Source organism: Phocoena sinus, chromosome 20 (assembly GCF_008692025.1).
Source record: "Phocoena sinus isolate mPhoSin1 chromosome 20, mPhoSin1.pri, whole genome shotgun sequence".
In the NCBI taxonomy this organism is placed as follows: domain Eukaryota; kingdom Metazoa; phylum Chordata; class Mammalia; order Artiodactyla; family Phocoenidae; genus Phocoena; species Phocoena sinus.
The window spans coordinates 58,707,651-58,729,884 of record NC_045782.1 but is presented as its reverse complement, the minus strand read 5'-3'; the positions used below and the strand labels follow the sequence as shown (position 1 = coordinate 58,729,884).

General features: G+C 37.0%; 1 protein-coding gene across 7 annotated transcripts in view; it reads left to right on the top strand.

Annotated features, from left to right (window-relative positions):
• HELZ (helicase with zinc finger) overlaps positions 1–22,234 on the top strand; it is a 150,454-nt gene that overhangs the window by 71,201 nt on the left and 57,019 nt on the right. For 6 of the 7 annotated variants that reach the window (XM_032615780.1, XM_032615778.1, XM_032615779.1 and 3 more), the window contains 7 exons: positions 355–459; positions 6,389–6,567; positions 9,434–9,552; positions 10,924–11,069; positions 12,365–12,512; positions 15,628–15,811; positions 16,949–17,177. In XM_032615780.1, the coding sequence (XP_032471671.1) occupies positions 355–459; positions 6,389–6,567; positions 9,434–9,552; positions 10,924–11,069; positions 12,365–12,512; positions 15,628–15,811; positions 16,949–17,177 (1,110 nt within the window). The remainder of the gene's footprint in view (positions 1–354; positions 460–6,388; positions 6,568–9,433; positions 9,553–10,923; positions 11,070–12,364; positions 12,513–15,627; positions 15,812–16,948; positions 17,178–22,234) is intronic. The other variant, XM_032615783.1, reaches the window with a different exon arrangement.

Here is a 22,234-nt window from a genome sequence, read left to right as displayed (position 1 = left end):
CTGTTTTTAAAAATTGGCAACATAGAGAATGGTAGCTTTTAAATAGTCCTCAAAACGCCAAGTCTGCTAAGAGATTGTGATAAATGTTAGTGCCAAAAGGGTTGGGTTTTTAAAAAATAATTTTATATGATAGATTTAAAAATAATTTGGGGGAACTTATCTCCTTTACAGCTTAAAGAGTAATTAAGCTTTAGTAATAATTTCCTAAAAGCATAACTGAATAATATGTTAGAGGTTACTGAGTAGGTTGAGGGAAATGTATTATATTAAAATGGCCACTGCTTTTTTTTGGTATTATACTGCTTGAATGGTTTTGTGTTTCATCATTCTTTTTATTTGCACCATTTATTTCAGCAGGATTCTCATTTGCACCCATTCTAATAGTGCTGCTGATCTCTACATAAAGGATTATTTACATCCATATGTAGAAGCAGGCAATCCCCAGGCAAGACCTCTCAGGTATTCTTTTAAGGCTTATTATGTCTCTGTATCATACTTTATTATTCTTAAGAAAAGGTGTCTATAAAGATTTTAGTAACTTTGAGAAAACCAAAATCTTTAACTGTGCATTGGCATTTGGAGGTTATGCCTTTTGAAGAAACCATTTAAATTAAGGAAAAATTTAAAAATCTTTGACCATTCATTTCTTAAACATTAAGTAAAGAGAAAGACATCCTTTTTTAAGTTTTGTATGTAAAAAATGTGGTTACAATCTGAGCCGATTTTGATGTGTTCCTCTAAAAGCTACTATATATAAATTTATGATTAAGTCAATTTTAATTAAAATTCTAGCATATTTTGCATGGCAGAGTAGTCATGCAGTGATAGTTGTTTATGGAAATAAAATTTTGACTGTGATCATGCAGGTAATTTCATAGACGCTACACATTAAGAGAAGCATGAAATTGAAGTGATTTCTGCAGCACGGTGTAACCGACTGGTACTTATAGCTCTTTGCTATCATTTAAGAGATAAAATTCTAGGTTAATACAGGTCTACTAAGTGTCTATGGATATGAAATGTTCTTAGATATAGGGTTGTGGGGGAATAAAATCCTTTTCTTCAGAAAGCAATAAAGAACCATTAAATGGTTATTATACCATTTGCTCTCATTGTTATATGAATTAATGTTTAGTTTTGCCATTTTACAAACTAATATGTCATGCCCTATGTTGTTCAAATACAATTATTGTTTAAAAATTAATTTCTAACCACACTTTTGAATCATAATTCACTAACTTTTTCTTTCTAGTTGAGCTTAGGCATGGAAAAATGAGGTTACGCTATTTAATTCTTTAATAACCATAAGCAAAGCCATTCGAATGATTTTGCAATTGCATTAAAAAGAACAAAAGAGAAAAAAGTGGCATGGCCTGTTAACACAGGTTTTTATGCCGTACTCTGTTTCTACTCTGAAGACAAATTAGAGAAGAAATAAGTATTTTAAGTAGAACTCAGTTTTATTTGATAAGAAAATATCACATGTGTACTGTCACTATAAATGAAAATGTGATATTTACCAATGGATAAATTCATCGAAAACTAGTTTGCTTCAGATTCTAATCTTTCTTAGCCCCTAAGTGAAATTGAGTTAGCTAGTAGCATTTTTGCTGTGAGTGTTCTTACTTCAGTGTCGATAAGATGTTTTATTGTTGGTAGAGCTTGTGTGTGTGCTTATGTTTGTGTATGTATGTTATGTAGGAACTGTGACAATCTCATTTATCATTGTACTTGGCTTGGAAATAGTGGAGTGAAGACCCCTCAAAGCTTGGTTGACCTAGCATAGGTCATTTGACATTTGGGGCAGGAGAGCTGTGGTTGATGAACACTGAACTCCATTATTTGGCTAGCATTATGTTTAGTTTTTCCCGTGTAAAATTATTGTTTGGGCGTTACAATCCAACATGTAGTGCATCTAAACATGTAGGATAAGAAGTTATGTTCCAGTAGGGTCTACGTATAGTTGTAGTGGCCCAAATACAGAAACTTGCCCTCTAGCAGAAAATATTTGAATTTATTTAAATACAAATTTCATGTTATTTCATTTAATAAGTGGAATAAAATAAGAAAAGACTTGGGCCTTTATGTGGCGCTGTATTTTCGCCATAGTTTTTCTGTTCAGGAAAGATGTTAACTTGTGAATGTATTTCCTAGGAGGGTTAATACATTGAAATGTTAGGATTTATTAGCACCATCTATTATATTAACTGAGATTAATTTATAATTTTCCTAATGGACAACAAATATGAGTGGTATGGGAGATGCAATAGAGAAAATTAGAATGGCCGAGCACTCTGGGGAGATCAGCTTTATGTGAATTGTCCCAGAACGCAGGGGAAAGAACACAAGAGGGTCCTAAGTGTCCGCATGTGACCTTGAAGACTTGTTGTCTCTGTGGAATAAGAGTGATGATGACAAGTTTACCTTCCCACACTGTAGCTTAGAGTGGGCCCTAGTAAACGTGACAAAGTAGGAAAATAGCCATAAACATTAAATAGTTAAAACAGTAAATATGTTTAAATATGCACACTTGTCATTAAAACGTATAAAATTCTATTAGTTGCCAGGAGTTGAGCTTAAATTATTTTGGGATGGAGGTTTTAGAATCCATTTTAATTATATTTAGTTTCAGTTTTTACTTCTTACTTTATTAGAATTAGAAGATTTTAAAATGGAATAGAGAGGAAAACATAGTTTCTGTGTATGCTTCTGAAAATCAGTAGCTGATTCTGGCAGAGCTATCACTTATTAGATAAAGGCTATCTATGGAGAAAGTGTACATTTACTGTTTTCTGGACAAATAGAAGGTATATGTTATTTTATAAAGATCTTTAAATAAATAAATAAGGTCTTTCCAATTCTGTAGTATCTTATGTAATAATATTTTGGGGGTGTTCATTGCATATGAATTCAATACATGAATAAAATTTCAGTGAATTAAAATGATATATTACCAGACAGTCTTCTGTTTTAAATTTCAGTATAATTCATGTGGGGTATGTGGACAGTTTACTTCTAGAAATATGTAAATTACTTAGTTGGTGTCACCTTTTATACCATGGACTTGAAAGTGTCAATTCTCCAATTTTGAAAAATGTTGTTGGATGTGTTTTAAGTAATCTTATAGACAGTGTCTACCTTAAATGTTGCACAAGATGGAAGTACTGAGAAAATATTTAAGTCTTTTTTAAGTCAGCACTAGACTATTATATTTTTAAGGAAATGGGCCTAATGATCAAACTTTGTATTTTTTTTTTTTTGCGGTACGTGGGCCTCTCACCACTGCGGCCTCTCCCATTGCGGAGCACAGGCTCCGGACGCGCAGGCTCAATGGCCATGGCTCACGGGCCCAGCCGCTCTGCGGCATGTGGGATCTTCCCGGACTGGGGCACGAACCCGCGTCCCCTGCATCGGCAGGCAGACCCCCAACCACTGTGCCACCAGGGAAGCCCAAACTTTGTATTCTTACTAACTTCATCTTGAGTTAGCTTTCCAAGGTAACTACAAAAAAGTCAGTAATGAGGCTTAGAACTTCAATTTCTATTTTATCTTTGAGAAAGAAGCAGTGCCTGGAGTTAGATTTGCTAAGTAATTTGGAAAATGAATTTTTCAATTTTATAATGAAATGTTCATTTAAGAAAATATGGGAAAGCATGAAGAATAAAAATTATAACCTTACCAGTCAGAGATAACTACTGCTAACATTTTACAGTTTAATTTCTAGTCATTTATATGCTTAAATACGCACACGTAAGTTAATATTAATGGAATCATAATTTGTAAATACTTTTTCAGATAATTTGTAAAATGAGATTTTTCATATATTTAAAAGTAAATTCTGCTTTGCTGATTTGATTAAATATTTTTTTATTAAAACCTAAAACGGGCTTCCCTGGTGGCGCAGTGGTTGAGAGTCCGCCTGCCGATGCAGGGGACACGGGTTCGTGCCCCGGTCCGGGAAGATCCCACATGCCGCGGAGCGGCTGGGCCCGTGAGCCATGGCCGCTGGGCCTGCGTGTCCGGAGCCTGTGCTCCGCAACGGGAGAGGCCACAACATTGAGAGGCCCGCGTAACGCAAAAAAAAAAAAAAAAACCTAAAACATGTTTAAGATTTTTACATCTTTTAGGAGTGGTGTTGGTTACTTTCACAGTCCTTCCTATCATAGTAATGCTTTTAAAATACATTACTTTCCTCTATTACAATTTATTTATAAGTTAGGGACGTTTATTAAATGCTTTTTTTTTTTTGCTTTGCTTTGCTTAAAAAAAGACAATAACCAGTTTTAATTGTTTCATGGAGGGTTAGAACACATTGTAGAAGATCATGAGGTTAGTGTTTGTGCGTATGACATTTGAGCTGCCTTTGAAACGCTCTAGAGGAGACATGTCAAATAAATAGTTGGATATGCATCTTGGAGCTCAGAGGTGAGGTCTTGGCTGGAGAGAGAAGAATGTGTGAGTCATCAGGGTATTGGTGGTAATTGAAGCCGTGGGCCTGGGATGAGATTGTCAGGTGAGAGGACAGAGCTTGATGAGAGCACTAAAGGCTAAGCCTTGAGGAACCAGCTTAGAGAGGTGGAAGGAAAGCAGGGAGCGGTTGAGTTATGGCAGCCGAGGGAGAGAATATTTCAAGGAGGGAGCAACCACAGAGCTGGATGCTGCTAATAAGTAACTTGATGGGCCCGGAAAATGTCCAAACGATTTAGTGACACGGAAGTTTATGTCCCTTGATTGGACCCTCACAGTCTCCTGAGTTCTTTGCTGCTTCACTGATTGCTGCTTCCCAGTCTCCTTTCCTGTGTCCCTCCATTCCCCAGCCTCTACATGTGGAAGTGGTCCATCAGCCATTCTTCCAACTAGTTTCCTTTTTATCTACACTTACTCTCCAGGTGAGCTCTTCTAGTCTCAGGGTTTAAGTATGATCTCAGTTGTATATTTCTTGTCTTAGGCATTCTTCTGAACTCCACACTTATAAATACCTCTGCTTACTGGATATCTCTACTTGGATGTCTACTACTAAATATGTCCAAAACTGAATTCTCAATTCCCACCCCAAATTTGTTCCTCCCTATCACCACTACTGCCACTCATCCAGTTTCAAAGCCATGGAACATCCTTTCTTTTAAATTCCACATCTAGTATATCAGTAAATTCTGTCAGCATTACTCTCAAAATATGCAGTGATCTGACCATTTTCACATCTCTACTGTTACCACCCCGGTTCAAGCTATCATTTTTTCTTGTCTGGATCCTTACAGCGGCCTCCTAATGGGTCTCCTTGATATTGCCCCCTCCCCCTGCCTCTCTCCCAGTCCCTGGTGTGATGGAGCAGCTGGTACTGGTTTGTGAGAGCCAATCATGTGCATATCTTCCCAAGTTCATGTGAAATTGGCCATGATAGTAGGTTTTATACCCCAGAAACCAGCTAACACTGCAGATCAGGTCACCCCCCCCCCGACCGAAGGCTGATTGTTCAACATTTACCACCACACCACTGTCCAGCCCTCTTCCTGCCTCCAAAACTGTGTATTCTGTCCAAAGAAACAGAGGGGTCCTTTAACAACCTAAGGCGTGTCTCATGACATGTGCCCTGTTACAACTATCTGATGGCTTTCCATTGAAATCAGAATAAATCCAAAGTCTTTATGAAAGTTTGCAAGCCATGTGACTTGCCTCTGTGCTGGACCATAGTAGATACCCAGCAGATCTTTGTGATGTGGGTGGGTTAGGGATGGGGGGAGGTGGGTGGGTGGATGGATGAGTTGTTTCTGTACCATCTTAGTAAGCTGTTGTATGAGTCCTATTTCTGTTTTTCTTTTGCAATTAATAGACGAGATGCTCTTTCTTAAGATTTTTCTGATGGTCCAGAATTTAAATTTATTTTTAAATTTCCAGAACTTTAGATAGAGGTCTATTTAAATATAGGTATAAGAATATATTCTAAAGTGAAATGCAAGTAACTTTTAAATTTCTCTTGTAAGTATGCAATTCACTATATTTTATTAGCATAGATAATTAAAATATAAGTATATTTTTGTAAGAATATTCTAGGAAAAAAAATAATTCCCAAATGGGAATGTTTTGAAGTAAAAAAACGAATGCTTATGAAACTCTGTGTGTCATTCTGTTGTAAGATTATTCTGAACACTTAAAAATAATTAGATATTTATCTTATCATAGTGTACATACTTTCTGCTTGATTCATTTTTTGGTGGGGGGAGTTACAGTTGTATGTTAAATTCTAATCCAGTAGAGTGTTAACAGTTACCAGACTTATTTGTTAATTTCCAGGTATTGTAGTCTTAACATCATAATGTCGATATTTTGATAATCAGGTACTGGTAAGATGTTAATAAGTATAAATAGGAAATGTTATCTTCTTTTATAGGGTATATTTCAGAAATCGCTGGGTAAAGACTGTCCACCCAGTTGTGCATCAGTACTGTTTGATCTCAAGCGCACATTCCACCTTTCAGATGCCACAGAAAGAAGATATTCTTAAACACCGAGTGGTTGTTGTTACATTGAATACTTCCCAGTACCTCTGTCAGTTGGACCTTGAACCTGGTATGCTAACTCAAGACACAGAAGGGGTGCCTGAATGCACAGGGCTCTGCATTCAGTTTAGATCGGGGTTGGCCTGTGGGCCGTAGCTGGCCTACTGTCTGTTTTTGTAAATCAAGTGTTATTGGATGGAACACAGTCATGCCCATTTATTTACCTGTATTTTCTATGGATTCTTTTGTGCTACAGCAGCTGAGTCGAGTAGTTGCAACAGAGATTGTATGGCCAAAAAAACCTAAAATGTGTACTGTTTGGCCCTTCACATACACAAAATTTATCAACCCCTAGTTTAGACATTTTAGTGACTGCTACTCTGTTTGTTCTCTAATTGATCAGATGGTGTTTACTTACTGTTGATCATGTGAAAAATTCAAATTTGGACAGTGTTGGTCTTTTTACAATTTTCTCAAGTTTTTAATTTTAAAATAGTTTTCCATTAATACAGTGTAGAGACAACAATCATGATAGGTTTTTTTATGACATACTATTAAGATTATTTAAGTATAGGAACTATGTAAAATCAAACTAATATTATACAAAGTACAGACAGATGGTGACAAGAAGTTCTGATAAATATGGCAGAACTTAACCATCAAAATGTGGTGTCACTTTAAGGTAGTTGCTTTCGAAGAATATTCATTTATTACCGCTTTATTATAATTGTTGACATTGGTCAACGCTTTTTTGCTCTCTCCTTTTGGAATTGCTTTCAGAGCCAGTGACAAATTCTTTTAAGTCTCTGGAAGGTAGAGACAGTTCTCTTCACCTTGTATTCCTGGCACTTGGCCCGGGGTATAGACACCTGGAGGCCCTTGATAAACCTCTGTTTATCTTAAAGAATGAACAGTGGCCAAACTTTCTTTTTTGAGGGTAGAGTTAATTTTAGAAAAGCTTCAAAATCTTTCTGAGGCATATCTGGTAAATAAGGTAGGTTATCAAACTGAGCAGTATCATTAGGGGTTGAAAAAAAAAAAGAGAGAGACGTGCCTCTCATGTAATGAGACTTATTTTTCTTGTGCACGCAGCTCATAGCTGGCTGGTGAGGGCAGTTACAAAAGCAGAGTTTCAAAAATGTTTTGAACAGTGGCTGCATCCATTGGAATGAGTTATATTTCCTCTCAACTGACTTCTTTGATGGAACAACACTTATTTGCAATGTAAATTTTGGTATGTTTATTTAACAATCAGTCTCATTACTTCATGATTATACTCTGCATATTTGCCACGTAAATTAAATACCCAAGCCTCCTGAACAGTATAGTTTTGAGGAATGGCTTTGAAGAGCAAGAGTGTAGAACATTTATTGCAAATCAACGATCTGCTTTGTTTTAGGCATTGTTTATACTTTATTTAATTCTCATATCAACTCTGTGGAGGGTTATTTTACAGCTAAGACAACCAAGGCTCAGGCTAAATCAGTTTGACTAATTCAGGTTTCTTTTACTAGCTTAAGCAACAGTATAACAATTTCATGATTTATTCAGTTCCTGATTTAAGTCTAGTTCTATTTAATTAAAATGTTATCTAATGAAAACAGATTTTTTTCACTAGTCTCAGTTTTTTCCAATTTGATCCTATAATTATATAGTCATCTTCCTTAATTAGTCTTGTAGAACAAAAAGCACAAATTCTCCTCAACAGGGAGAAAAATGCATGTGTCCAAATCGTGCTTGGGCCACTGTCATTAAATAGACAACAGTTATTGATACTTGTACTGTCAACACAGCCATTTGTTTGAATGGACCGTGATGATGGTGGTGATGGTGGTGGCGGTTATTACTGCCAGTCAGTAAGGTTTAGAAAGTTCCCAACCTAGAAACAAGTTGCATTAGGAAGTTGTATAAACAGATTGTTTGGAACTTGTTGCTATCCATAGAAATAGAGGTTAGGTTCTTGGGCCAACTCACAGGAGGCTAATTAATCTAGAGAGTTACAACTGGTCAGAGAAGCTACTTTGTGTTCTTTGCTGTGCTAGTAAAGACAGGGCCCCCCTCTCTCTACCTCAGTGAGCTAGCCATAGGGGGCAACATTTACTTCTACACATTGAGACAGCAAGATTTTTCTTCTGTCTCCTCTTTTAGGGGCAAAGAGGCTTTTCCTCCTTTCTGTACACAGATTCCTGTGCCTCAGTGTGAGTGGCAGCAGTAACCCAGACGTGGGCGTTTACATCTGGGGGATATTTGATAATGTACATTTTTGATACTTGTGTCACTTTTGTGTTTTTCTTTTTCAGACTGGTGATAGTTTTACAGCCAGGATAGGGTCTTAGGCTAAAACATTGTATATAATTTGTACACACACATGCACGCGCACACACACACACACACTAAACCTAAATAATCAAAATAGTGAATTTGCTAACAGATAACCTTTGTTTTTGGTCAAAGTTAGATTATCACTTTCTCCTTTATATTAGATTTTGGGTATGATTTTCTTTAATGTCTAATGTATGTGTTTAAGCTAAAGTTACTTATAAACTACCATTGTTTTATTTTTGGTGTTTTAGCAAATAAATAGTGAAAGGATTTTGGGCCTATCACTGTTTTGTTGCCAGCTTTTCTTTGTGGTGAAAAGCTGCTATCTTGTACTTTTAAAGTCTTTTTTATGTGTCCTGATTTAACTGTTAGTCTTGGGGCCATTAGTACCAGATGCCATTTACATATCTGTTGTTGAGTAAAATAGTTATTCCTTTCAACTTCTATTTTTAAATAATGATTTAAATATATGATCTTCTAAATTGAGGACTGGCATTAAAAGTACTCACAGCTCTTAAATCAGGACACTAAACTCTTTCCTTAAAAGAAAGACACTACTCTTCCCTTTATCACTGCTGTAATATGCGGTCCTGTGTTTATACTGTACTTCGCAGGATTTTTTACGCACGTTCTATTAGATGAGGCTGCCCAGGCCATGGAGTGTGAAACCATTATGCCCCTAGCATTAGCAACTAAGGACACACGGGTTGTCCTGGCTGGTGACCACATGCAGGTGAGTGCCCTCTGAGTCACCGTGTTGAAAGAAGCTTCTGTTATATTTTGATGTTTAATATTTTGTTTTCTAAAACAGCCTATGAAATTGTGCCATGCATGTCAGTTTAAGTACTTTAAATATCTCTGTACTAATAGTGGAAAATGTTGGTGTTTCTGAAGGAAAATTGCTACCCCACCCCACCCCACTTTTTTTCCTTCTTTGGATAGAGAGTGGAATGAATGAGTCTATCAGTGTTCTAATTGTCATGTTTATTAATTTGAAGTTCTGTTCTCTGTAGTATGAATATTTGATTCTTACTTTCCTTTATCAAATAAATTTAAATTATCCTTCTTACAATTCCCCAGTTCCTGTCCCCAACATTTGTTTTCCTGAAGGGTTAATTTTTCATTATCATGGGAAACAAAGTACCTAATTAAAAATAATAGCCAAAATCTCAAAGAACTTGTCTGGTCTTAATACCGATGTATGAAAGAAAATTACAGTTTTTCTATTAAAATATCAGTTTTGCAAAGTTTCAGTTTGAGGTTCTTTCTCTTTTGTCACAGTTGGTTGAGATTGAACCTACACAGTGTTGTAGCTATCCATTTAGGAAAGAGTTGAAGGTAGAGGGACAAGTTCTGTTTTTGTTTCTTTGCCAGAAATTTAATTTTGTTCTTAGCATCAAAGTTATAATCAAGGATGGCTCCTTACACTTTACGAGATAAAGATGGCTTTTTTGCTAATTAATAAAAATAAGTGTTTTAGTCATAGGCGGTGTATCCTGCTAGCTCACTGTTTAAAATAGTTGCTTAATTTTAGTGAGACAGTTGATTGACTCCCCCAATGATGCAGTAGGTTGCATCCCTAAAATTACTAAGGTAGTAGCTATTTATTATTAAGTTGGAAGAGTCCTTTTTTTTTTTTTTGCGGTACGCAGGCCTCTCACTGTTGTGGCCTCTCCCGTTGCGGAGCACAGGCTCTGGACGCCCAGACGCGCAGGCTCAGCGGCCATGGCTCATGGGCCCAGCCGCTCCGCGGCATGTGGGATCTTCCCGGACAGGGGCACGAACCCGTGTCCCTTGCATCGGCAGGCGGACTCAACCACTGCGCCACCAGGGAAGCCCGGAAGAGTCCTTTATTAACCTATGTGTAGAAACTCTAGGTTAGTGTTGGCATGCTGAAACGAAAAGTTAGACAATTTAGCCTCATTCTATATAGTAGTAAAATTGTTCCTAGAAAAATATGTTTGACTCTGCTTATTCCAGCATTCAGCATGTTGAGGTGTAGTACATCAGAAGTTTTAGCATGGTGGATTTTTTTTAAAGTATGTTAAAAAAAATACTACTTGTATATTTAGTTAAATTCTCTCCATGTGTCTCTCTGTTACAGCTCAGCCCTTTTGTTTACAGTGAGTTTGCCAGGGAAAGAAACCTTCATGTTTCACTGCTTGACCGGCTCTATGAGCATTACCCTGCCGAGTTTCCCTGCAGGATCCTCCTGTGTGAGAACTACCGCTCCCACGAAGCTATCATCAAGTAGGTGTGAGCTGCCCCTCTGTCACACTTTGTGTGGTCCGGTGGAAGGAGACTCAAAACAGCACTGTTCCTAGGGACAGATTATTCCCAGCAGAGTTACATGGTGTCCCTAGTGTTGCAAATTATGTTTAATTTTATGTCTGTGAAAGTATACTTCAAAAGTCAGCTGTAATTTATTATAGTAGGGCAGTTCTGGAAACAAAAACTTTAGGTTCTACTAGCTATAAACATATTTTTCTGTGACTAAATATATAATGTATATGTAAAACTACATGATGTAATAAACAAATATGTTGACAAGCCACATAATGGTTTGCGTATGTGTGTCTGGCTGTGTTATACAAGGAGTCTATTTTAAAAGAATGGAAGGATGGGAGGGAGGAAGGAAAGAAAACCATGAAACTTAGTAATAAAGTTTTAAAAGGTCTCTATTAAATATAGTATGCATCTATACAAGTAAAAGTAGCATAAATGGTAGCCCAGTGAATAGTCACAAACCAAACGTACCCCTCAACCGGCATCCAGACCAAAAAACAGAATGTTCCCAGCACCCTGGGAAGCCCCTTTGTGTGCTGCATTCCTGTCACTGTCACCACCAAAATCTTAGGATTTTTTCAAGTTTAGTATAATTTAATAATATTGATTATGGCGGTCATGTGAAACTAATTTTTAGGTTTCTCTGAAAGCAGTAGGAGAGATATAAAAATAAGTTTAGATTTAAATATGGCTTTTATCAATATCTCAAAATGTGATTCCTCTTTTATTGTTGCCAGTCATTTGCTGCAGTCAGTGATGAATCGAGTACTACGTAGCGTCTTCATTAGTAGAGTATTCATTTTACAGTTGAAGACTGGAATACCCTTCAGTTGTGTGTATTGTTTCAGTGTCTATAGATCTTTGTGTTTGCATAAGTATATGATCCACATAAATAAAAATATACATTTAAAAAATTTTAGTACAGAAAACCATAATAGCTAGCAAATTTCCTCATGAAACAAGCGTTTCATCTAGTACTGAACTGTCGTCATTTCTTCCTTTTCTTTCTATGTTCTGGCTTCATGCCTTCCCCAGATCAATTCATTTATCAGTGGTATACCAGGAGCCCACTGTGTTTTCATTGCTGTGGCTAATTTTGGTGAAAATCTTGGCATCATGGGTATTAGATGTTTGGATTAAAATTAATCATGGGCATAAAGCAACGTGAGATTTGACTGGTAATTTTTTCTTATGGGTAAAATTAATTTTGATGATAGGTTACTTTTTATTTATATATTTATTTCGGTCTTTTTCTGCAGTTACACCTCTGAGCTCTTCTATGAGGGCAAACTGATGGCCAGTGGAAAGCAGCCAGCACACAAGGATTTCTACCCACTAACCTTCTTTACAGCACGAGGGGAAGATGTACAAGAGAAAAATAGCACAGCTTTTTATAATAATGCAGAGGTACCTTAGTCATTTTTGCAAATTGTTGACATTTTTGCAGTCATATATATAGTCTGGTCTTATTAAGCATTTATTTAAAATTTTGGGTTGATATTTTATTGTGTGTTGACTTCATTTACGTGAAAATAGTATGGAAGTTTATTCTTTCTTGTGTAACATTGATTTGTTAAGATGAACCTGCCATGGGAAACAAAAACTTTGATTTACATTTTGTCTTATGCCAAAATACAGAACCTCATTTAAAAGAAGCCATCTAAAATGGACTGTGGTCACAATTTATAGTGCACACTCCAATGAGGCATCGTTTTACATGAGTAAAAAGACTTGACTTGTGGAATCCTGTGCTCCAGGGGGTCACACAGACCCACATGACGATGGTGCTAACCCATTATGTGCTGCAACTTGTGTGGTTCTCTCACAGTTTCTGACTTTTTAAGTTCATAGAAAATGTGGGGAGTATGAGGGGTCAGATCAGGTAGCAGACAAACACCTGTGATGTCTTTAGGGGCCAGCGGGCCAGAGAGCCTGAGATTTGGTGCTGGCTGTCACAAGGGAGTGGAGTTCTGGACTTCAGGAAACCCAGGGGAGGATGTGTGCATCGTTGGTCATTAGAAGAATGATTCGTGATATGTGATCTCCATCTCCCTTTCTTCCCTTGAGTCCCGTGATTTACTCATTTTATTTACAAAAAAAAATGCTATTTATTAGGTAATAGTAATTCATCTTTCCATTAAAAAATTGGTCAGAGGCCTGTAGTTAGGAGTCAGTACAAGAAAATTGACAGTACCTACTTGATAAACCCCTAGCCAAAAGTAAAGAAACTTGACATTTTAATTAGTCTGTGCCAATTAATTTTAGGAAAAGGTAAACTTTTCTTTACCTGTTTGAAATATTGACAAATAACTCTAGGGTTTCCTTTATTACTTTTGCACTCAGGTTGGAAGCTGCTGGCTGAAAAGTCAGTTAAGAAGAGAAAGGAAAATAAATATACTATTATACTGTCTTTTATAATTAACCATGTAATTACCTTTAGTAGTATGCTTTGTGTGAATTCAAATTACTGTCTGGTGTCACTTGCTTTCAGCCTGATGAATTTCTCTTAGTGTTTCTTTTAGGGCAGGTCTGCTAGTAAAGAATTCTTTCAGTTTTTGTTTTTTTCTGGGAATGTCTTTATTTTGCCTTCATTTTTGAAAAGTAGTTTTGCTGGATATTAGATTATTGAGTTATTTCTTTCAGCACCCTGAAATATGCTTTCCTACTGCTTTATTGCCCTCATTGCTTCTGATGAGCAGTCATCTGTTAATCTTACTAGAGTTCTTTGTAAGTGATGAGTTGTTTTTCTGTTGCTGTTATCAAGATTTTGTTTTTGTCTGTGACTTCTACCGTGTTGACTATGGTACGAGCAAAGGAGACTGCTTGCTTCACCCACTGTCCCACGCAGGCCCTCCCTGTGCAGCAGGAGATGGGGAAGGGGAATAGGTGCCACCCAGGTGCTGCCAGCTGCTCATGGCCTCCTGCTGCACCTTGCTGGGGAAAACGAGATCTCTGATGTGCATCCACTGCTGTAACCGCCTGGAGTAGCTCTTTCACCCCAGGGAGCTGGAGCAGGTGGGAGCTGCCCCTCGGCTGCTGAGACAGTCCAGTAAGACAGGGGGCTGTGGGAGAGCGGGGCAGTCCCAGCCTTCCACTCTTCTTCCCGACTTTCTGTAGATTTTGTTGAAACAATGCTTCTCAGCTTCTTGCAGCTCTTTGATCAGTCTCCAGAGACTTTGAATGATTATCTGTTGGCCTTGACCAGCTTCATAGATGTCTATCTGGGAGAGGGCTTTCCCCAAGCTCCTCATACCATTCCAAGTCTGTGTATTTTGACTACAGTTTTATGCTGCCTACTATATAAGGGGTAACAGAGGGACGAAGTGGAGAACTGGTTATGTGTTGCTTGTTCCTTATGGGTGAGAGCGCCATGTTTTCAATCCAGTTGACTCATCGGAATCCTTGGACGGTCTGGGTAGTTGTTTCACTTGCTGTTATTTCATTATAACAACAGGATGACTAGAGTCTATTCCTCTGTCATTCATTGAATTTATATGTGGAAGTGGGAACTGCATCCTGGCCATTAATCCTCGAGTTCTTAAAAGGAATAAAACTATCAAATTTTTGTATATTTACTATTATAAATTTAAGTAGATATTAACTAACAAATAGTAAATAAATAATGTATTTAAAAGACATTAAAATTTTCTCTTTCCTCTCTCTGCCCCTGGACTCTTGCCTGACCCTCTATTGAGCTTGCCTTATAATATGTATTTTAAATTAGGAATCTGTTTTCTAACTGTACAGTAATCTCTTCACAGGCAAGGAGCGTGTTTTAGTAACCATTTTGTCCCCTACTGTGCCAAGCATCAACACTATTTGTTTGATGAATTCATCGAATCAAAGTAGATTAAACTACACTAAAAGTTCTACTCTAATTCACTAAGTGGGGTCCAGAAAATCCAGATGGTAAAATACGGGCTTACTTCACTGCAAGGTTAATGACAGGGCGTGGGCAGAGTTGTACCATGAGAAGGCAGTGAACTCTGAGAGTCTGTCCTGAGGTCCAGATTTGCCCCAGTCCCAGCTGCGGTTTGCTGCCAGTTGTTGGCTGTTCTGTTTACTTATATCCACGGGGAGAGGAGGAAGGGTAGCCCTCGCACTGCTGAGACGTTGGCGGCGCTGACTCTAGGGCTCTCCTAATGGGTTTCATTGGCCTGAGCTACAGAGTGGACTGAGAAATACTGGGAACGTGGGGTTGCCGGTCCCACGCGCTTCTCTCTAAACGGGAACCCGAACCTGTCCCCATTTGAGAAGGGGGGCCAGGTAAGGGGTGGGGCCAATGGCCAGTTACATCGTCTCCGATTTTCACGTTTTCACTGGGTGCACTATTGTAGAGATTTACTGCTTGAAATGTAAACAAAAATGTGTTCACATCAGCAAAGCATTATTCCTGGTTTGAGGTGGTTTTAAAACGACATTTGCTAAAATGGAATCCTTTGTACATCGATTTCAGTTACCATATTCTTTTCTCCAAGCACTTGTATAACTTTAATACTTATACATGTACATTTGTTTAAAGGTCTTTGAAGTGGTGGAACGTGTGGAAGAGTTAAGAAGGAAGTGGCCAGTAGCGTGGGGGAAGTTAGATGACGGCAGTATTGGTGTGGTGACTCCGTATGCCGACCAGGTGTTCAGGATACGCGCTGAACTTCGAAAAAAGAGATTATCTGATGTTAACGTTGAAAGGGTGCTAAATGTTCAAGGTAGCTATTAATGGAAATGAATTAAGTTATTCAAATGGTTAGATCTTAAAGTGTGTGCACATTTGATTTTTAGTTTTCAGGATCTCTTTTCTGGACAAGCAATTATGTATTCATTTCATACCAAGTTCTTTAATGCCAAATTTGGCAATTCAAGGTCGAGCTCACTTACATGTTCGTTAAATTTCTATATCCAAATAAAAGAAGTATCAACAAATGGATTTCCTCCATGACTGTAACTGCAAATATCTGTATGCTGTAGTTGCAATTGCATACAACACCTATTGTTATAATGTATCTGAGAACTAATTTGTTTATAAAGATTTTTAAAAACTTGTACCTGTCAAGCAGATTTTTAAAGGCATAGCTTGTTCTTCATCTAGATTTTCCTAAGTGAATAAGGCAACTCTTTTAAATTTTCATGTAATTAGTTGCTATGAAATTTGTGCGTTTAAGTAAGTGAAGCAACACTATAATGTGAGTGCCAGAAAAGCCCAGTACAATCTGAGGTTTCATGGTAATATACAATAATAAGAGTAATACAATTTCTAGATTATGGGGGGAGAAAATAGCTCCAGTACCATGCATTCAGATCACACAGAATTGGGGTGTGCATTTTAGAAAGAATATTACTAATAAACTAGGAAGCGTCCAGAGACGACCTAGCATAGTTAGTGGTCTAGAAACTGCCCTGTGGAGTCAGAAATGGTTGAAGGAACTAGGATTGTTTGGCCTGGAGAAGAGAGAACGAAGAATTGACCCTAGAACTGTATTCGCATCTGTGGAGACTTGTCATAGAACGAGGGAAGAGATGTGTCGATGTAAGAAAGAACGTGTACAGACTAGTCTCTCTCTAGGCTTCCTTATGGAATCAGTTCTTCTGGGTGTGTTTCCAGAAGTAGAGTTGCTGCATCATATGTTAGTTCTGTGTTTAATTTTTTGAGGAACTGCTGTGGTATTTTCTATAGTGTTTTACATACTGTTTTATATTTCCACCTATGGTGAACAAGAGTTCCAGTTTCTCCACGTTCTCATCAACACCTCTTATTTAGCAATAAGATTTAAAAAATGAAATGCTTTTATTATATCAATGGTTCAGAATAACAGTCCTCTTATTTTTAATTTTTTTTTTTTTTACAGGAAAGCAATTCAGAGTTTTATTTCTTAGCACAGTACGTACAAGACATACTTGTAAACATAAACAGACACCAATTAAAAAGAAAGAGCAACTGCTGGAAGATTCCACAGAGGACTTAGATTACGGTTTTTTATCTAACTATAAGCTTCTCAATACTGCCATCACAAGAGCACAGTCCCTGGTTGCCGTGGTGGGTGATCCCATTGCTTTGTGCTCTATTGGAAGATGCAGGTAATTATGTGCTAGTGTTTGAGATATTAAAGGGGGAAATGTAGAGTAATTTGCATCCCTATGCACATATTTATATGACCTCCTGGCTAATTAAAATCAAGTTTAGTCTTAACTAATACCCAGTGGGAACACAAAAATATATTGCTTTGAGCCTATTCATTATGTATATGAAATTGTGTGTTCATTGAATCAATCATCATTCATAAGATGTTTCCTGAGTGCCTACTGTGTTCTAAGTACTCTTCTAGCCACTGAGGATACATCAGTGAACAAAACACAAAAATCTCTGCCTTTGTGCGGCTTAACATTTTATTGGGGAGGAGAGGAACACCGACAGTAAGCAAAATAAAAACACTGTAGTATTTTATGTGGTAAATTCAGTGGAAGAAATAGAACGTCAAGGGGCATTAGAAGTGATGGGGTAGGGTGGGCGGTTTGTGATCTCACATGGTGTGTGTGGTCAGAGAAGGCCTCACTGAAAAGCTGACTCTGGAGTTGAGGGTATGAGCTACGCAGGCTCCAGGGCTAAGAGTGCTCCAGGACAAGGGACTGACCAGTAGTACAAGGGTCCTGAAGGTGGTTTTGTGTGTGTGCGTTATCTTTGATGGAGACTGAATTTCATACCCATACTCCCCTCTTTTTTCCTTCATTATTGTTTTAGCTTGTTTTTGATGAGTTTCCTTCTCATTTTCTCTCAAGGCTTCTCAATGCAAATCTTTGTGTCTGGTTAATCCAGAGGATCTTAAAATTAGGGGGTTAAAAAGGGTTGTTACTTGTATTTGGAAAGAACTGTTAGTATTCCTTAGATTGTAGCCATAAGGAATGTTAAAATATCAACATAAATAAAAAACTTTTCCTTGTACACTTACGATTTATACTAGTTAATAGGACTTCTAATTGTATGAAGCCAGTAATATAAAGCTTGGCCTACGCAGTGTTGAAAAACTATGTTACAAAAAAAGTTGAACAGAAATCTAGAATATCCTTTATGAAAAAGGAAGAAATGCACGAGGGATTACTTAAAATTTTTTAAGTATTCTAGTACCTGTCAGAGTGAGTTCAGAAAAGTAGAAAGAGGTGCCGATGGTCTCAAATACACCTTGGGTAGTTATTTCTTCGTGGTATGTTAGAGTAGACAAAGTTGTTAGGCAGTGGCCCGTTTAAACCAAGTTTTCTGTTGCAATATAGATATAGCAGCATTTTATTATCTGTTTTCCTGTCTCAGCAGGAAGAAAGTATTCTATGGCAAAGGAAACAATTTGGGACCTTTAAGAATAAGCTGTATACATTAGAGATTAAGATTCCAAAAGAAGTTAATATACTTTATAGGGGAAAGCCATTAATCACGTAGAGTTTAATTTATGGTTACATTCTGAAGAATAACCTTTTATTTTTAAGGAAGTAAAACTTGAATGGTCCATGATTTGTTTATATATAGCTAAACAGTTCTATTGTAAAATATCTTTAATTTCTTGTTTTAAAAATAGATTTCCATTAATTTTTAGCCACTAATGACAAAAAGTTGGGGAAGGAACTATATTAATTCCAAGATACCAATGAATAAAACTAAGTCTATTAATTTGGCTTCCTTCCTGAGAAGTTCACTTTAGTTACTTTACTATTCATTGCAAATATATTTGGTTAGAATATTGCTGTGGTAGTTTACCATTTTTGTTTATATTTATCATTTGATAAATGTGAGAACATGTACAGTTTGATTAGAATTTTATTAGATTAACACATGTAAAGTCGGCTGACATGTATTAAAAGCAACTAGAAACTGTTGTGGGAATAAATAGGTATAACAGTAGTCTTGAGTGACATTACTTTTGGACATTCTTTATAAATAACCCCAAACGTTTACCAACATGCATATTTTTAAAAATCATTACCGCTTTCCACAGAGGTATATTATACTGTGAATTACATGAGATCAGCATTTTTCACCCCTTGTCTGACATAAGTCGTTATTTTCTCAGAGCAAATAGGTGAATGATTCTTCCTGAGGCCATGCTATCAGAATGATCCAGGGCTAATTTTTAACTTGAAGCCAGGCCTACAGGTTGCTTATTTCTTACTACTCAGCTGGAGTGTGTCAAGGCCCTCAAATTAATTTATAAGCTAAGTAAAATATTTTCAGAGACTTCAATACATTGTGTAGGGAGAGAAAATCATGTGACCCATAGCTGAATGGGAATGCTGATAATCTGTTATTTGGACAATTTAATCAGCTCTAACCCAGGAGCTGATAGTTGAGGCTATGGATATTTATGCTTTACTCTTTCCAGTTTCATTAGAAATTAAATTAATCTCATAATACAGGTAAACCTGGAGGACATAATGTGATTCTTAGGTACTATACTAATGAAGGTGTGAATTCTTTGTATCAATAGTTTGAGTTAATCAGGATGTCTCTCTCCCTTGCTCATTTTGATATTTATAAAAAACTAATATGATATTTCCAAATATTGATCAAGTTTTCAAGGAATGATTACTGTGTTTACTATACCAGTTTAGAAGGCAACCAGTTATATAATCTTTTTTGTTGTAAAGGATTTTTAAACAACTTTTCTGTTAACCCTAAATGAATGGAGGGAACTTTCCCTTCTCCCACTTGCCAAACAAACAAATATTAATGCAGGAGCTGCTGTTTATTGACAGCTTTCTCTGTGCCAGGTGCTAGGTCAAGTGCTTTGTACACCTTGCCTCGTTCAGTCATCCTAATAACCCGGTAATGTGGGTATTTTATTTGCATTTTAAATGGGCAGCCTGATGTAGAGTTTAAATTACTGCCCAGGACCACATAGCTACTAAGTGTCTCACTCAAACAGATGTCAGATTGACCTCTCTGGGTTACCCTGCCTTTCCGAGGAAGCGAGGCGTGCGCGTGGATAAATCTACACTGAGTGAGGAGAGGTGATAGGGGAGGGGAGGCGGGGCGTGTTCATGCGTTTTTCCAAACCAGAGAGTTTGGAAGAGATCTCTCTTTGAACCGAATTTCTTCATTAGCGAATTCCACCTGCTCAGTGAGATATAAACCTATTTCACACGTGTAGAGGTGTGTGTATGTGCACACACACCCTCTCTCTCTATGACCTGAGGACACCAAGTGATTTTTCAATGTTTTATCAGCGATCCTAGAAGCAAGGTTAGCATGAAAATGAAAGCAGACTTTGGGTTCATGCAGTGATTGAACGTAAGGTTTTGTCTTCTGAAAGTAACACTTACATTCACAACGTAGAGACACACTTGGGTTTTCTAACCAACATTACTAGAAAAAAATTAACATGTTAACATTTTAGGGAGGCGCTGAGAATTGGTGAAGCCTTTAACTAATCATAGTGGTGAATTCTTCAGTCTGAGTGTTGTTGAAATTCTCTAGTGATCTTCCAGTTATGTGTTCTGAAATGCCTCATAATGCCATGTGTAGTGTTTCATTAAGGAATTGAATTCAAGGACAGTGTGAAATGGTCTTTGAAAGAGCCTTCACAAAGAGAAGAAAGGAATATTTTTGCCTTTAAGAATTTTTGAAGGAAAGAATACATTTCTCTGAAAGTTTAAAAGTGAGAAATAAAAGTCTTCTTAGTGATAAAGTATAACGATAATAATAACACTGTTGGTGCCCTGTTTTACACATGAGGAAACTGAGGTATGAAGAGAGGTTAAATAACTTGCCCAACGCTACAGGGCTGCTGAATGACAGAGCCATGACTGAAGCCCAGGCAGCCTAGTTCTAGAATCCACGTGCTTGACCATTTTGCTATTCCCTTAGGCTATCAAAAGACAAGTGAGATTTAAGATGGAAATTCCAGGTTGCTTTTGGAATTAGTTGAACTTGATTAGCTTCTAGCAAGTGTTTAGTGTTGCTTCTGAAACGGTTCCTTTAACTCAAAGGCTGTTTCCTTGAGATCCCTGGGATCTTGTAGATGAAAACTGTCACCAAGCTACCAGCTTCTTGTGACGTGTGAGGTTGTTTAGAGGTTCTGCTTAGCTCGATGTTACTTCAGTGCAGTTGAGGTAAGTAACAGCGTATAGGGACAGGGTATGGAGCTTGAAACAGAGCAAGTTCTAGCATTTTAGTTATGTAAGCTGGACATGAAAATATGTTATAATAAGTAAAAATTAAAAACTGGGCTGTAGTAAAGTCAATCCATTCTCTCCTCATTTTGCTGTGTCTTGAAGTTCACACGAATATAAAATGCCACTCTATGAAATTATTGCTTTATCAATTAGACCAAAAAAACTTCTTTTTAATACAGGATGTAGTAGAATTGTATTGATAAATATTAATACAGTTGAATATTTTGGGGTTCTTTATCAAAAGGGTAGGAAAGTTTTTGGATTTTATATCCTGAGTGCTATGTTGAAGATAGTCTTTCCTTAGCTGTCAGACTATGAGAAAAAAAATTTGATTCCTATGGAAAGGTTCTTAAGAATAAAAATAAAGGGCAGCTTTCAGTGTGCATTTCTTAGCAACACACACTTCCTGTAGCTGAATGAGTGTCTTGTTAGCCTTTATGTCTTATTGTTGGAAATACATATTTAATATTTTATAGCATTTTTACCTTTCCTATTGTTGACATGGAGGCCTGAATTTTTTTCTGGACCCATTTCTTAAACTCATCTTTAAAAAGTTAGAGAAGATGGTAGAAAGCCTATGTAAGAGAAGCATAGTTTGAAATGAAAATCTGCTAAGTTTTATGAATGTATTAATAACTCCATTCCCATTCATATACTAACTTTTATAATATAAACCTTTTTATTTATGCTTCTTGAAGCCATCTTGATTACCTGCTGTCCACCTGGACACAAGGATACCAACTTGGAAAAAACCATATCACATATCTTTTATAGCATAATAAAACATTATTTGAACCTAATACCAAAGATAGGTATGCATATTTATAATAGTCATTCAAAATCCTAAAACTTTTTATATGTTATCTTTTGTAATATATAATATTTTTAATATTTGGAGATCAATTTTCAAAACTTCAGGAGCAACAGTGTACAACTGGATTAATTTTGAATGTATTTTTCTCCTTTAGTATTTATTA